This window comes from Aquila chrysaetos, chromosome 26, assembly GCF_900496995.4.
Source record: "Aquila chrysaetos chrysaetos chromosome 26, bAquChr1.4, whole genome shotgun sequence".
NCBI classification, from domain to species: domain Eukaryota; kingdom Metazoa; phylum Chordata; class Aves; order Accipitriformes; family Accipitridae; genus Aquila; species Aquila chrysaetos.
Genome location: NC_044029.1, coordinates 10698383 through 10712285, shown reverse-complemented (window position 1 = coordinate 10712285; position 13903 = coordinate 10698383). Strand labels below are relative to the sequence as shown.

At 43.9% G+C, this 13903-nt stretch overlaps 1 protein-coding gene across 6 annotated transcripts in view; it reads right to left on the bottom strand.

The window, feature by feature from the left end:
* Nucleotides 1-13894, bottom strand: part of PPP1R12A (protein phosphatase 1 regulatory subunit 12A) — a 127555-nt gene extending 113661 nt beyond the window's left edge. For 4 of the 6 annotated variants that reach the window (XM_030002621.2, XM_030002623.2, XM_030002624.2 and 1 more), the window contains exon 1: nucleotides 13517-13894. In XM_030002621.2, the coding sequence (XP_029858481.1) occupies nucleotides 13517-13753 (237 nt within the window). In that variant the 5' untranslated portion in view covers nucleotides 13754-13894. The remainder of the gene's footprint in view (nucleotides 1-13516) is intronic. The other 2 variants (XM_041120416.1, XM_030002622.2) reach the window with 1 other exon arrangement.
* Between the last annotated feature and the right edge of the window lie 9 nt (nucleotides 13895-13903).

Sequence of the window (13903 nt, the reverse complement as noted above, 5' to 3'; positions counted from 1 at the left end):
CTGCTATAGACAGATAGGAGCAGCCTCACGTTCACAAACCCTGGTCCTCATGGGGGACTTCAACCACCCCAACATTTGTTGGAGGGACAACACAGCAGGGCATGAGCAATCCAGGAAGTTCCTGGAATGCGTTTGTGATAACTTCCTTCTCCAAGTGATAGAGGAGCCAATGAGGAGAGGTGCTATGCTGGACCTTGTTCTCACCAACAAGGAGGGGCTGGTGGGGAATGTGAAGCTCAAGGACAGCCTTGGCTGCAGTGACCATGAAGCAGTGTAATTCAAGATCCTTAGGGCAGCGAGGAGGGTGCACAGCAAGCTCACTACCCTGGGCTTCAGGAGAGCAGACTCTGGCTTCTTCAGGGATCTGCTTGGTAGAGTACCATGGGATACAGCTCTGGAGGGAAGAGGGGCCCAAGAAAGCTGGTTAATATTCAAGGATCACCTCCTCCAAGCTCAGGAGCCATGCATCCCAACAAAGAGGAAGTCAGGCAAAAACACCAGGAGGCCTGCATGGATGAACAAGGAGCTCCTAGACAAACCCAAACACAAAAAAGAAGCCTACAGAGGGTGGAAGCAAGGACAGTTAGCCTGGGAGGAATACAGAGAAATTGTCCAAGCAGCCAGGGATCAGGTTAGGAAAGGTAAAGCCCTGATAGAATGAAATCTGGCCGGGGATGTCAAGGGCAACAAGAAAAGCTTCTATAGGTATGTTGGTGATAAAAGGAAGACTAGGGAAAACATGGACCCTCTCCCGAAGGAAACGGGAGACCTGGTTACCCAGGACATGGAGAAGGCTGAGGGACTCCGTGACTTTCTTTGCCTCAGTCTTCACTGGCAAGTGCTCCAGCCACACCACCCACGTCACAGAAGGCAAAGGCAGGGACAGGGAGAATGAAGAACTGCCCACCGTAGGACAAGACGAGGTTCAAGACCATCTAAGGAACCTGAAGGCACACTAGTCCATGCGATCTGATGAGATGCATCCGCGGGTCCGAGGGAACTGGCGGATGAAGTAGCTAAGGCACTATCCATCATATTTGAGAGGTTGTGGCAGTCCAGGGAAGTTCCCACTGACTGGAAAAGGGGAAACATAACCCCCATTTTTAAAAAGGGAAAAAAAGGAAGACCTGGGGAACTACAGGCCCGTCAGTCTCACCTCTGTGCCCGGCAAGATCATGGAGCAGATCCTCCTGGAAACTATGCTAGGGCACATGGAAAATAAGGAGGTGATTAATGACAGCCAACATGGCTTCACTAAGGGCTAATCATACCTGACAAATTTGGTGGCCTTCTACAACGGGGTAACAGCGTTGGTGTATAAGGGAAGAGCAACTGACATCATCTACCTGGACTTGCGCAGAGCATTTGACACTGGCCCACACGACATCCTTGTCTCTAAATTGCAGAGACATGGATTTGTTGGAGGAACCACTCAGTGGATAAGGAATTGGCCAGATGGTTGCACTCAAAGAGTTGTGGTCAACAGCTCCATGTCTGAGTGGAGACCAGTGACAAGTGTTATTCCTCAGGGGTCAGTATTGGGACCAGCACTGTTTAACATCTTTGTCAGTGCTGTGGACAGTAGGATTGAGTGCACCCTCAGCAAGTTTGCTGACAACATCAAGCTGTGTGGTGCAGTCAACATGCTGGAGGGAAGGGATGCCATCCAGAGGCACCTTGACAGGCTTGAGGTGGGCCCGTGCGAACATCATGAAGTTCAACAAGGCCAAGTGCAAGGTCCCGCACATGCGTCAGGGTGATCCCAAGCACAAACACAGGCTGGGCGATGAGTGGATTGATAGCAGCCCTGAGGAAAAGGACTTAGGGGTACTGGTGGATGAAAAACTAAATGACCCAGCAATGTGCACTCACAGCCAGAAAGCCAATCGCATCCTGGGCTGCAGCAAAAGAAGTGTGACCAGCAGGTCAAAGGAGCTGATTCTGCCCCTCTGCTCCACTCACATGAGACCCCACCTGCAGTACTGCGTTTGGCTCTAGGGCCCACAACATAAGAAGGACATGGACCTGTTGGAGTGGGTCCAGAGGAGGGCCACGAAGATGATCAGGGGCTGGAGCACCTCTCCTATGAAGACAGGCTGAGAGAGTTGGGGTTGTTTAGCATGGACAAGAGAATGCTCCAGGGAGACCTTAGAGCAGCCTTCCAGCACTTAAAGGGGAGCTACAGGAAAGATGGGGAGGGACTTTTTACAAGGGCCTGCAGTGATAGGTCAAGGGGCTTTAAACTGAAAGAGGGTAGATTTAGATTAGATATTAGGAAGAAATTCTTTACTGTGAGGGTGGTAAGACACTGGAACAGGTTGCCCAGAGAGGTTGTGGCTGCCCCATCCCTGGCAGTGTTCCAGGCCAGGCTGGATGGGGCTTTGAGCAACCTGGTCTAGTGGAAGGTGTCCCTGCCCATGGCAGGGGGTTGGAACTAGATGATCTTTAAGGTCCCTTCCAGCCCAAACCATTCTATGATTCTTTCTACAAAATAGGCACAGGTTTTGTAAGGAAAGCAGGTGAGACTGAAGGAGATCTTTTGGGCTACAGTCAAGGAGAAGAGTCGAATGGTTACTACGACTGAAACTATATTTTTTTTCCTCCATTTAAAAAAACTCTGTTGCTTATTAAATATTTGAAAAATCAGTTGAGTTGCCTCATTTCCTGAATCCCATTTGTGCAAGGCATCTATGATTCTATGAATTACTAGTTTTAAGTGGATAACTTACATATAGAGGCTAGCACTAGGATAATCTAACTCAACAACTCTCTAGAGGAAATCAGGAAAAGGATAAAATCCCACACACACACCTCTCATCCTACTTTCAGAGAAGCAAGTAATATCTCTTTTAAACAAGAATTCCTATATACAGCAGCCAGAGGTTGCCTGTGTTTCCATTCTTCACATCAGTATCCACAGCAGCATCCAGCACTGGTATATTTTGCCAAAGCATAAGTTTCTCAAGACAGCCCCTTCCTGGATCCCAAATGCAGCTCCTCTAACTTTGGTCTTCCTTTTCCTAAGCTATTACAATCTAGAAATTAATTTAGATGCCCTCCCCCCAACCAGTTTTACATTCATGACATTTATACCTGGAGCTATTTGTGTACCAAAATGAAAAGCAGCAAGCAGCAAGTGCAACATTTCTAGTAGCATTTATTTGCAGCAGTCAGATCTTTTAACAAACAGTAGAGACTGTATTCTAAAAATCCAAATGCCACTTAAGCTTGCAAGTGCAGGGCTATAATTACACTTTTTTACTATATTATGGAGTACAGCATCCTCTTCAATTGCTGGGAAAACAATTGGAAAAGAGCTCCCCCACTCCCACATCTTCTTACACAGGTCAGTAACTGATTAAACACTTTACAAAATACGCAATGTATCTTCCGGCATTCACACTAAGTTGTTCTGTATTTTCCTTTGAAATGGTAGTTTTTAAATCACCACTGCTATATTTACCTACAGCTATAGGTAAAACCTGTTTATACAATAACTTCATGAGCTTTCTTTGAAGTCACATTTGACAGATCAGGCCAAAGCCAGGTTAAGATATGACATTGCAAACTGCAGGTAAAAATATGAAGAAATTATTTCACATAAAACCAAGTTTGAGGGCAACTCAACTAAAACACAGGGCAATCATATACTTGTCAGTGGCCTTCTTCAGTATTTTACAAGTATATTACAAGTGTTAAGCACAAGAGCCACTAGATCTGTTGTTACTCCTTTACAGAGATGGGGGAAAGTTGTTTCTCTTCCTAAGCATCAAATACCCAATAAGCACTGTGACATACAAGTATGAGCACTCAATATTACACACATACAAGTGTAGCTATACAGACACAAATGCCAAGCATTTGGCTAGGTTGTCTGCAAGTAGAAAATGAAGGACCAGAAAGCCATGTCCAACAAAATTCACAAACAAAAACCCAAGGACAGCCACAGTGTTAGCACAACCCACCCTCTCCACTCTGCTATACTCAGAAGCCAAGAAACTGACATTACACAAAAATTCTTCTTTCAGAGATAAAGCGTTGAACTTTTATCTTCCACTGAGTAGGAAACAACATGCAGACTCCTTGTGAAAAAAATCTTTATCATTAGGACCTAAAATAATTCAAGTTGCAGTAGTTGAACAAAGTAAAAGTGGTAGCAAATTATGAAGTTTGGCAAGCTTTCTAAAAACTTTGTTTTATATGGTTTGATAGGAGTGAGATTATTACTTAACAACAGGAGTCCCTATTCAGCCCACAGGCACAATGCTGTCACCCCAGTCTTCACTTTTCACTTTGATTAAAACCTAAGGCAATTCCGTTTTGCCCAAGTTTGCAGAAAGTTCAGCATGTAAAGCACCAGGCTGGATTGATTTGAAAACATTTCCAAAGAACAGGTTAGTAAAACAAGTCTAAGAGTTGTTGACTTTTTGTAACTAGATAAAAAAATAACTTACTGCTGCAACAACCCTGCAATAAGCAAGGTTACTTTTAGTTTTGACTACCTTCTGTGTATTCTATAAAATATGACTGATCTAGGAGAAAACAATCCAAAGTTATTGATATTATATCTCTGGGATGGGGGGCACACTTTTGATTTCTTTAAGATTACTTAATTAAGCCTACTCATTCAAGTATAATTGCATACATTCGTGAGCATACTGCAAGAACCAACACTTTTGTTAAAACTTGGAACAACATGCTTTGCAGCTTTAAAATAACAAATTTTCCACTTCAGTAACGGAAGCATAGGTTTTCAATCAAGAATGCTAAAGCAAATTTCAGGACATTAGTAAGCCAAAACTTTCAAAGCCAGAAGTCAGAGATGGTATTTTAGTTTCAAAAGGGGCCCACAAGGATCCTGGATTTGACAGAGGAATGCAGCTTCTCAGTGAAAGCTTCATCCAAGTTAAGTGTTTCAGAAGGTAGCACTGACCACACACATACCTCAGTGTACACACTTGTCAGCTGCACTCACCTTTGTTACGTAGACAAAGACAGTGTTATTTTGCCTTAGACAAATAATTCACATGTGAAATTTTAAGGAAAATACTGTTAGGTAAGCTCATTCTGTAAGTTTGAAGCAGAACTATTAACAAACAGGTTTCATGTTGCTAACATGCATTTTAGTCATTCTGTGAAAGAACCAAAAAACTAACAGGAAAATGAAATGCACATGAGAAATGGCATATATGCATTTCAGATCCGCAACACAAGGCCAAGACTTGCATGTAAATCCCCTGATGCACAAGAAACCTCAGATACTCAATATGTATATAGAAGACACTTTGGTTACTCTTCTAGCTTCACTATCAGGGTAGTAAAACAGCAACAGCAAAACTAAATAAATAAACACCCCAGAACAAAAACTTTTGTAGTAATCACCACTGGCTGGCTAACTGATCACATCAAAGCAAGCTGTCACAATGTGAACTCAAGACCCTGAATTACAATCATAACATGGGAAAATAAATCAAAGGATATTTCAGGCTGATTTAAAAAAACAAACAAACAAAAAAAAACCAGTGAGACTTGGCCCCTGACAGAATGTTTTAGACCTGGAACCATTTCTAAAAAGCATAGCTTACAGATATTTTAGTATCAAAATAGATGGCTATGTGCTAGTTATAGACCAAATGTAAAACTGAAGTATTCAGAAGTTACAGTAGTATAGAACTATTTACTTGCAGCCTTGAAGGCAAATCTACATCTGTATGTAGGTCCAAAATAAGGCTGCATTTGCTGGTCAAGTTTTTTTTCAGGGGTTTCACCCTCTTCTTAAAGTGAACTCCACTCTTGACTGTTTAACAGCCCTTTAGAAGCCATTAGTCTAAGAAATATATTGTTAATGGGGTAAGTGCTAGCACCACTCGGGCATAAATGGGAAACAGTCTTCTTCAAAGACTTCATCATATTGCTCTAATTTTGGTTTTGTGAATGAGTTGTCAAAGATTCAGTGTTTCCAGGATAAGCACAGTGGCTGATTCAGTGTTCTCAAAAAACAACAGAAAAGCTGGGTACCAGGTCTTGTCAAAACAAAGCATTTAAAAAAAAATATCCAGAAATGCTTCCTCCCTATCCCCAAATACCCTGATCATCTTTTGCCTTCTTGTTCTATCCTTACAGTCTTGAAATTACTAGAAAGGAAACAGCTGAGGAATGCTGCCACTCTTATGCCATGCTTTCCATTGACTGTCATTTCAGGAATGCATATAGGAAAGTAAAGCAGCTTGGAATGTCTCCACCCATCCAGCAGCATCAGAAGCTGCCCAGCTTACTGACAGCTCCACTGCTTTGCAGCTGCATTCCAGTTTGCATTTTTACGGTTGCCCAGATCAATGAAGAAAGACACATTGTTAAGCACTGATATAACACTTGTTAGGTAAATGTCCTCATAGGTTGCATGTCCTATATGCATACACTCTATATTGATACTGCAGTATGGCAGTAACAAGGCATAATTCACAATTTCTTGGTTGCAAGAGTCCCAGAAGGGTGTACTCATGCTATAGTTGTCCAAAATTACCACCACATGGCTTTCAGAGCATATTAGTTTGTCCAAGTCTAACCTGTCTGAATATATTCTTGGATAAAAAAATTTAAGTATTTGCTAGAACACATGCATGTTCCTCGATTCCACATCCTATCAGCCCAACCTCAGGAGTCACAATTACACAGGGAGGCAAGCAACATGCTGGGCTCTCAATTTTTCAGAGGATTGCAATAAATGTCTTACTAGCCCAAGTAACAACTTTGAGAAAGAGAGCAAGTGAGAGTACAAGCAAAGGGATAAACAAGTAAAGAACTGGCCAAGAGCCTGTCAAACCATCTGTTCCAACTAAAATTTAGCATATACCCTTAAGCCTGGAATACAGATCCTCAGTTAGAAGACCCAAGTTGTATCTTTACTAATGATTTATACTGACTGCTTCTGTCTGTCTCCTAGCCTCAGATTTAGCTAACAATTTGAAATTTAGTAATTTCGTAAAAAACAACACACTTGCTACTACAATGCCAAGATCAAAAAGGCCTCAAATCAAGCGTGTTCACTTGAGTTTTATTCATACATACAAGAGCACATCTCATCTACTCTTACAAGGTGATTTTGATGATTTATCATGGAAAGAGTGTTCTAACAATACCAAGAATATGCCAGAATACATAAAAAAACATAGATAGAGCTTTACTGTAAAAGCAGCATTAATGCTACAGTGAAATTCATGGCTATAGACCGGCAAAAATCATCCCTGAACGTCAGCTTCGGTAAATACTAAAGCCCTACCGGCTGAATTCATCCTTACATTGAACGTAGAACTCATCCTCCATAACTACATAAGTTTAAGAAATCCATCAGTTACACTAACATGGAAGCTTGCTTTAAATACTTAAAATAATTACTATATGCTAGAATTCACTTGGGTTGTTCTATTTGTGCACTAGAAATATCCATAGCAATGAAAAATGCTAGGTAACTACACATAGAAATCCCAGGTTCAAACTTGACAGACCATGAGGAGGCCAAGAGACACTTGGAGGTAATAAACCTAAAAAGGTGGAAAGACCGTTACTTGTTTCTTTTATAAAACAGCAAGCAGAACAATTCTTTTGAACACAGCATTTAAATTTCCACTATTACACTTAAAGTATATTATGAAGAATCACATCTTTTTTTCCTCTTCTTGCCTCCATTTCAAAGGGTAAAGAAAAAAAAATCTTAGATGACGAGATCAGTAGGAAGTTAACAAGTACTTATTGTAGAATCTGAACCTAGCTACTGTAACTATGGAAAGATCTATGGCCCACACAAGAACCAACTCCTGTTACAAAGGGGATTTTAAACAAATATGCCTCTGTAGTCTAATCACTGAGTGAAGTCAACATTACACTGATTTCGGGACTCATTTTCTCTGTGCTTTGTTGTACAGATAGAGAATTAAAAAAATAAATAAATCAGGATAACATAATCCAAACTGAGCAAATGACTCCAAAATTCTCAGTTGTGTATCATCTACAATGAGAGCATAAGGGCATTCAGTGGGTAGGAGGTTGTTTCCCCTCCAAACAGTGAGATTTAGGCATCAGGTTCCTAACAGAGTATGAACCTTTCTGTACAAAAGTACGTTCTCGTACTTGGTAGTCTTGAAATATTAACAAGTTTACCATACACCCAGTACTTTCACTCTCCAAAAGAGGCAGTGCAGAGGTCATAGCTAGGAGGTCACTAAGATGGCTTTGAGCTATTTCTATACCTTCCTTACCCTTGGTTGTTGGGTGCTGCTGCTACGATGCAAACACCCTAGAGATTTAAGACTGTAGGAACCTGTTCTTTGCTCTTATGACTTGACATGCTCTGCATGCTGTGGCCCCAGCTCAAATACATGACCTCTGTTATCATTTGTCAAAAAGGATCCCAACAGTGCAGCCTTAATACCCTCTATCAAGTTCTAAGGGAAAGGGATCCAGCACTGGTAGATTTTATGTCCCTTTTTCATCACTCCTTGCCATCTGAAAGGATGTCGTAACAAGGACGACAGTTGATGCCAATCTTAATACCCTTTACCATATCAGGTCCTAGAAGCATGCCACCAGGAGTCCTGATAGAATTTTTCACATAAACTATTGCAGAAACTCCTGCAAAGGAAGGTACTTCTTACCCAAGAAATAAATCCCGTAGAACCCACAGGAAATATTAAGACAGTAATAACAGTCCTTAATCAGTTAGAAAGAATAAGCGTTCAGTGAAACACACTTGTGAAGAGTTTCTCAGCATCTTAAATACTACTGAGGGATCAACACAGCAGAGTCCTACAGCACTGGCATCAAATAAAAATTTCTATTTAACACTGCATATTGCTGTGCCTGCAAACTAATACATAACTGTAATGTCAGTAAAACAGTCTCACCTTCATATTCAATTTAGTACTTGAAGAGTTGCAGAAAAACACAGATATCTGCAACAGAGACATAGCCTTTGGGGAACTTTGCTTAATTAAACTGTAGTTGTCCTGGACAAAAAAGAGCATAAGAATCCTTCATTAAGGATCAGGAGCCTCTCTTGCTGTTCAGCCTTCACCAATGACAACACCTACAGTACTCAATGAAGCCCATGCACAAACAGCCAGGGCAATTTCCCTTCTCTTATTACCTCCAAAGCTGTACCCTCCCCAGGAAGAAACAAGATCAAGACAGCAGGACACGCTCCTTTCACGCTATCTGGTGGAATTAGGCCGCAGCACCCACCTTCCTCACCCAGAGAGAATGAGGCCAAAAACCAGGTTACCACCTCCTAAATCTGAGCAGCCTCAAAGAAAAAGGGCAGCCAAAAAGCAGGCTGCATAATTTGTCGTACCTAACCGCAGCCTAATCTCAGACTCCTTTATCAGGAGCGTGCAGGTACTCCACAGTGCACACCCCATGCTCCCAGGGGAGCAGCGTGCGCAGGAAATCCAGAATCCAGCCTTCCAGGAAACTGGTCACATCACGGTCCCTCCCCACCACATGCAGCCTTCCCACGGTGCTGCCCAGAGAGGCTGGGCTCCTCTTTCCCGTACAAAGCTCTACGTAACTTTTAGACAAACTACTTTCAGTCACTTAAGCAATAAATTCCAATCAGAGCTAGTGAACGAAGTTCTCTTTCATGGAAGAGAAGGAAAGAGAGGAAGAGAGAGTCCTAACTCTGAGGAAGGACAGGCACTAAGCTTTCAAGATAACAGAACCAAATCCCACTCCGAATAAATATGTCTGCCCTAGAAGGGACCAGGTTTTATTCAAAACAGTATACAGTCTCTTGTTAACATTATTTCAGAATATGACACCTTTCCCCCCCGCCTCTGCAGAAACTATTCATCTACAAGGTCACAGCTCACCTTTGGGCTTTTTTTCTCTCAAGTTCTCCTTACATTCAGTTGTTAAGGCAGATTAGAAAAGCTGCTCTATCTGTAAGTTAGATCTCATCCTGTGTGACAACTGTCTGGGAATGCAATGTTTAAAAACAATCAACTTCAGCCTCCACTAAATTAACGGAACAGACATCTGATTGTAAATTCAAGGTCTAATTTAAAAGTAAGTTTTCTCATCTTACAGACATATACGCACACAATATATCTGTAATGCAGTACATTGCAGCAGAATACATACTACCCTGCTGCAATATCCTACGTTGCATATACCTCCCATAGACAGAAAAATGGTATACCCAGTTTTGTCCTTTGTGCTGAAGGCCTAACCTGAACTTACACCAAAACAAGTTCTTAAAGAGAATGACATTTGAACCCAACATTACATACACGAATAATAATCATCATCTAATGACAAATTTCTCCCCTTCTGCAAGATCTTTAACTCCAAGAAATTTACCTGACCTGTCCTCAGATATGATGCGCTCAAGTCCACTCATTTACGTGCATGCAAATATAAAACAAAATCACTCAGTGCCGAGAGATGAAGAAAGTACATGCACATATACTCTCCCCCTTCCTCCTCTGAGCTGCCAAGCCAATTGTAATTTTTCCTTTCCCATATGCATTAAGAGAAACAATTCTACATAAAGCTTTCTGACGGTGATGGCATTCTACCCCACTGATGTAGGAAAAGTTTAGCTAATGGCTTTAGTAATAAAGCTTGATGCTCCATTAAAGACCAGATCTGAACTTCACCAGAATTTCGGGATTAATGGTACTTTCCCCTCAGCACTTTCAACCACCTGGGCTCTGGAAAAGAAAACACAGCTTAAGTCTCTTCCGGTAACTGTCATATCTAGCAGGAAAAACAAAGGCTGAATAGTATATTAAATATTTAATTCTATGGCTATTTCAGACACATGCATTTGTTCTCAATAACTGCAAAAATAGTTAGATGCAAGACAAAAAGGACACAACCCAAAAAAGGTAAGAGTCACTTTATCTTTGCTGATATTATTATTTGTTCCTGTGAAGCAGTAAAGTCTACATGGGATCTGACAGACAACACAAAAAAAAAAAACAAAAACAAAAAACAAAAAACCAACCACACAACAAATCAAACAAACAAAAAACCACAAAGCAACAGCAAACTGTGGCAGTCTTAAACACAACAATGTGGACTTTGACACAATTGACATCAGTCAGTCAAAACTCTGTCAAGAAGAATGACAAGTTTTTGAAGAGTTTCCTTTGGGAACAGATACAGCTTTGTTCCATGCCACAGCCAAATCTGATTAAATGAATTCATGTTAGACACTGCATACTGTATGATTTGCACCTTTTATACGACATATTAGAGGCAAATAAGATTTATTGATAATAATTAAGTGAAACCATTCAGAGTTGGTCACGGGCAGGGATTTGTTATATACCTTTTTTTTTTTTACAGCAACAGGCAACATTCAAGGATTCTAACTTCACAATTGATCATCTTATTTGATTTAAATATCATAAAATGAGAAAAGGCTCTTTGGTATCACTGCGGGGGGGTGGAGGGAGGAAGATGAGAGCAAGCAAGAGTTTTAGCAGTGATACAAATCTTCACCTCTGTTCCCTTAGACTTTGCCCTTTCAAACTGCAAGCTGACTACAGGTAAAAAAGAAGGGGAGAAGCAGCTCAGAATGATCTTGTTGAAAGCTTTGTTGTATGTAGTATCAAAGACATTGTGAAAATGCCATCTGGACTTCATGAAGAGAGATAACACCATTCATCTCTTATTCTAACAATAGAGTTAAACGAAACGTCATCCTTTCCTACCAATCACTGGACTACAGTAACTTGTAGACCCAACGATCTAACCAGTTAAGGTATGACTTCTAATACAGAGCTCCCTGGAAGCACGAAGCAATCATAACTTGGTTAAAGGGGGACAAATACATAAAACCTTGGTATGAAGTGACAGGCTAGCCTGAAGTCAGGTAACCATGCCGCAGTAACATGCTGACAGGCTTAACCGCAACGCACATTCATTCTTCCAGTTCAGTTCACAACTGAAAGTAAACCAATACCCTTTACAGGGGAACAAGTGACAACTTATACACAGGAAATACAGCAAAGTGTAGTAGAATTCTCTATCTTATGTTCAGGAGGGGATCCTATCCAGTACTATGGGGCAACTTATGTATTTGTAGAGCCTCACATCCTTGAAAAAAATCTGTATGGGATGGATTAAATACATTAAACAAAAATGAGGTGGTGAATTTAAGAAAAGCACTGCATAACAACAATGTCCTATTTACCTCACCTAACCATTTGGGGAAGATTTCTACTTGATCAACCTACATCTCATAATCATTAAGATTTATTTTTTTTTTTAAAACTACTGAACAACTTGCGAACTTAAGAATAGGAAGCTAGCCTGTCAAAGATCATTTTTTGCTGTTTGGATATCCAGTGAATCTAATACAGCGTGGAAGCTTTTGGCCTTCTAGAGAAACAAAAACTATTCAGGCAAACCCGCATTATCTCCGGATTGCCACAGCCTTTCCTTATTTGGCTAACGTTTTGAGATTCCAATCAGACTGCTATGAAGTTCAACATGCACAAAGCATCCATTTTGAGGAAACTTCACAGCCAGTTTCCCTTCCATTCCCCCCCTGCCCCAAGTGAAAGTTATCTCCCTCAGCACCAACCCCCCCTCCCACATACCCACACCAGAACAAAGCAATATGGATTCGGTTTTTTTGACTGCTCTCCAACGCAGGGAAGAAACCCGTGAAGAGCCCCGCTCCCCTTAAAGTTCAGCTTTCACACTGCGGCAGAAGCCATCGCTACAGAAAGCGGGCAGCCTGTTATCGATACACGTTTCTGTATCAGGAACGAAACACCGGTTCCCCTTAGAAACCGGCGAGAAATAAGAGGCTCCGTCCCTCCGCCCGCCCGCCCGCACACACGAGCGGCGTTTCAGCGGCTCAACGCCTGCGAAACCGGGGAGACGGGGGGAAGAAGGAAACTGCCACCGGGATCCCGGGCGAGAAGCGGCCGCCCGGGGCGAGCCCGCCTCCCTCACCTGCCGGCCACCACCCCTCCGCCGGGGGCAACCTGTCCCCGTGTGTGTGCGTCCCCCCCCAGCCCCGACAACGCGGGGCAGGGCCCGTTCCCCCCCGGTCCCTCCCGAGGGAGGCGCTGCCCAAACGGGGGAAGCGAGGCGAGCCGGGGAAAGCGAAAGAGGGTCACCGGCACCTCCTCCCCGCCGAAGCCAAGGGGAGAGGCCCAACCGCCCCCTTCCCACGGCCGGCCTGCGGGGAGCGAGGCGGGGGGGGGGGGGGGGCGCAGCCTCGCAGCCTCTCGCCCCTCCAGCCCGCCCGCCCCCGAGCCTGACCCCGGTCGCCGCCGCCTCCCGCCCCGCTCCGCCGGCCCCTCCCCGCCCCGACACCCCCCAGCGGAGGGGAGAGCAGCCGCCTCCGGCCCCTTCCTCCTCCACCGCCTCACGGGCCGGGAACGGAGCGGGGGGGGGGGGGGGGGCCTTCCCCGCCTGTCCCGCCGCCGAGCTCGGCCAAGGCTTCCCCACACACACCCGCAGCCCCCGCCCCGGGCGGCGGGAACGGCTCCGCACCGACCTGGTGGAGCGCGGTGAGCCCGTCCACATTGGCGTAGTTGATGTCGGCGCCCCGCTCCAGCAGCCGCAGCACCTCCTCGGTGTCCCCGCTGGAGCAGGCGGCCAGGAAGACGGCGCCGTCGTCGAACTTCACCTTGGTCTTTTTGCGCTTGACCACAGGCGGCTCCAGGTCGGTCTCGGAGCCGATCCAACGCTTCAGCTGCTCGTTCCGCTTCTGCTTGGCGTCCGCCATCTTCATACCCCGCTCCTGCCTGGCCCCTCAGCTAACGCCGCACCGAGGATAGACTATATACCGCCAGTATCCCACAGCGCACCGCGGCCCGCACTCGCCCTCGCTCGCTCACCCACCCAGGCGGAGGGCGCAGGGCGGGAGGGAACGGGAGGGGCG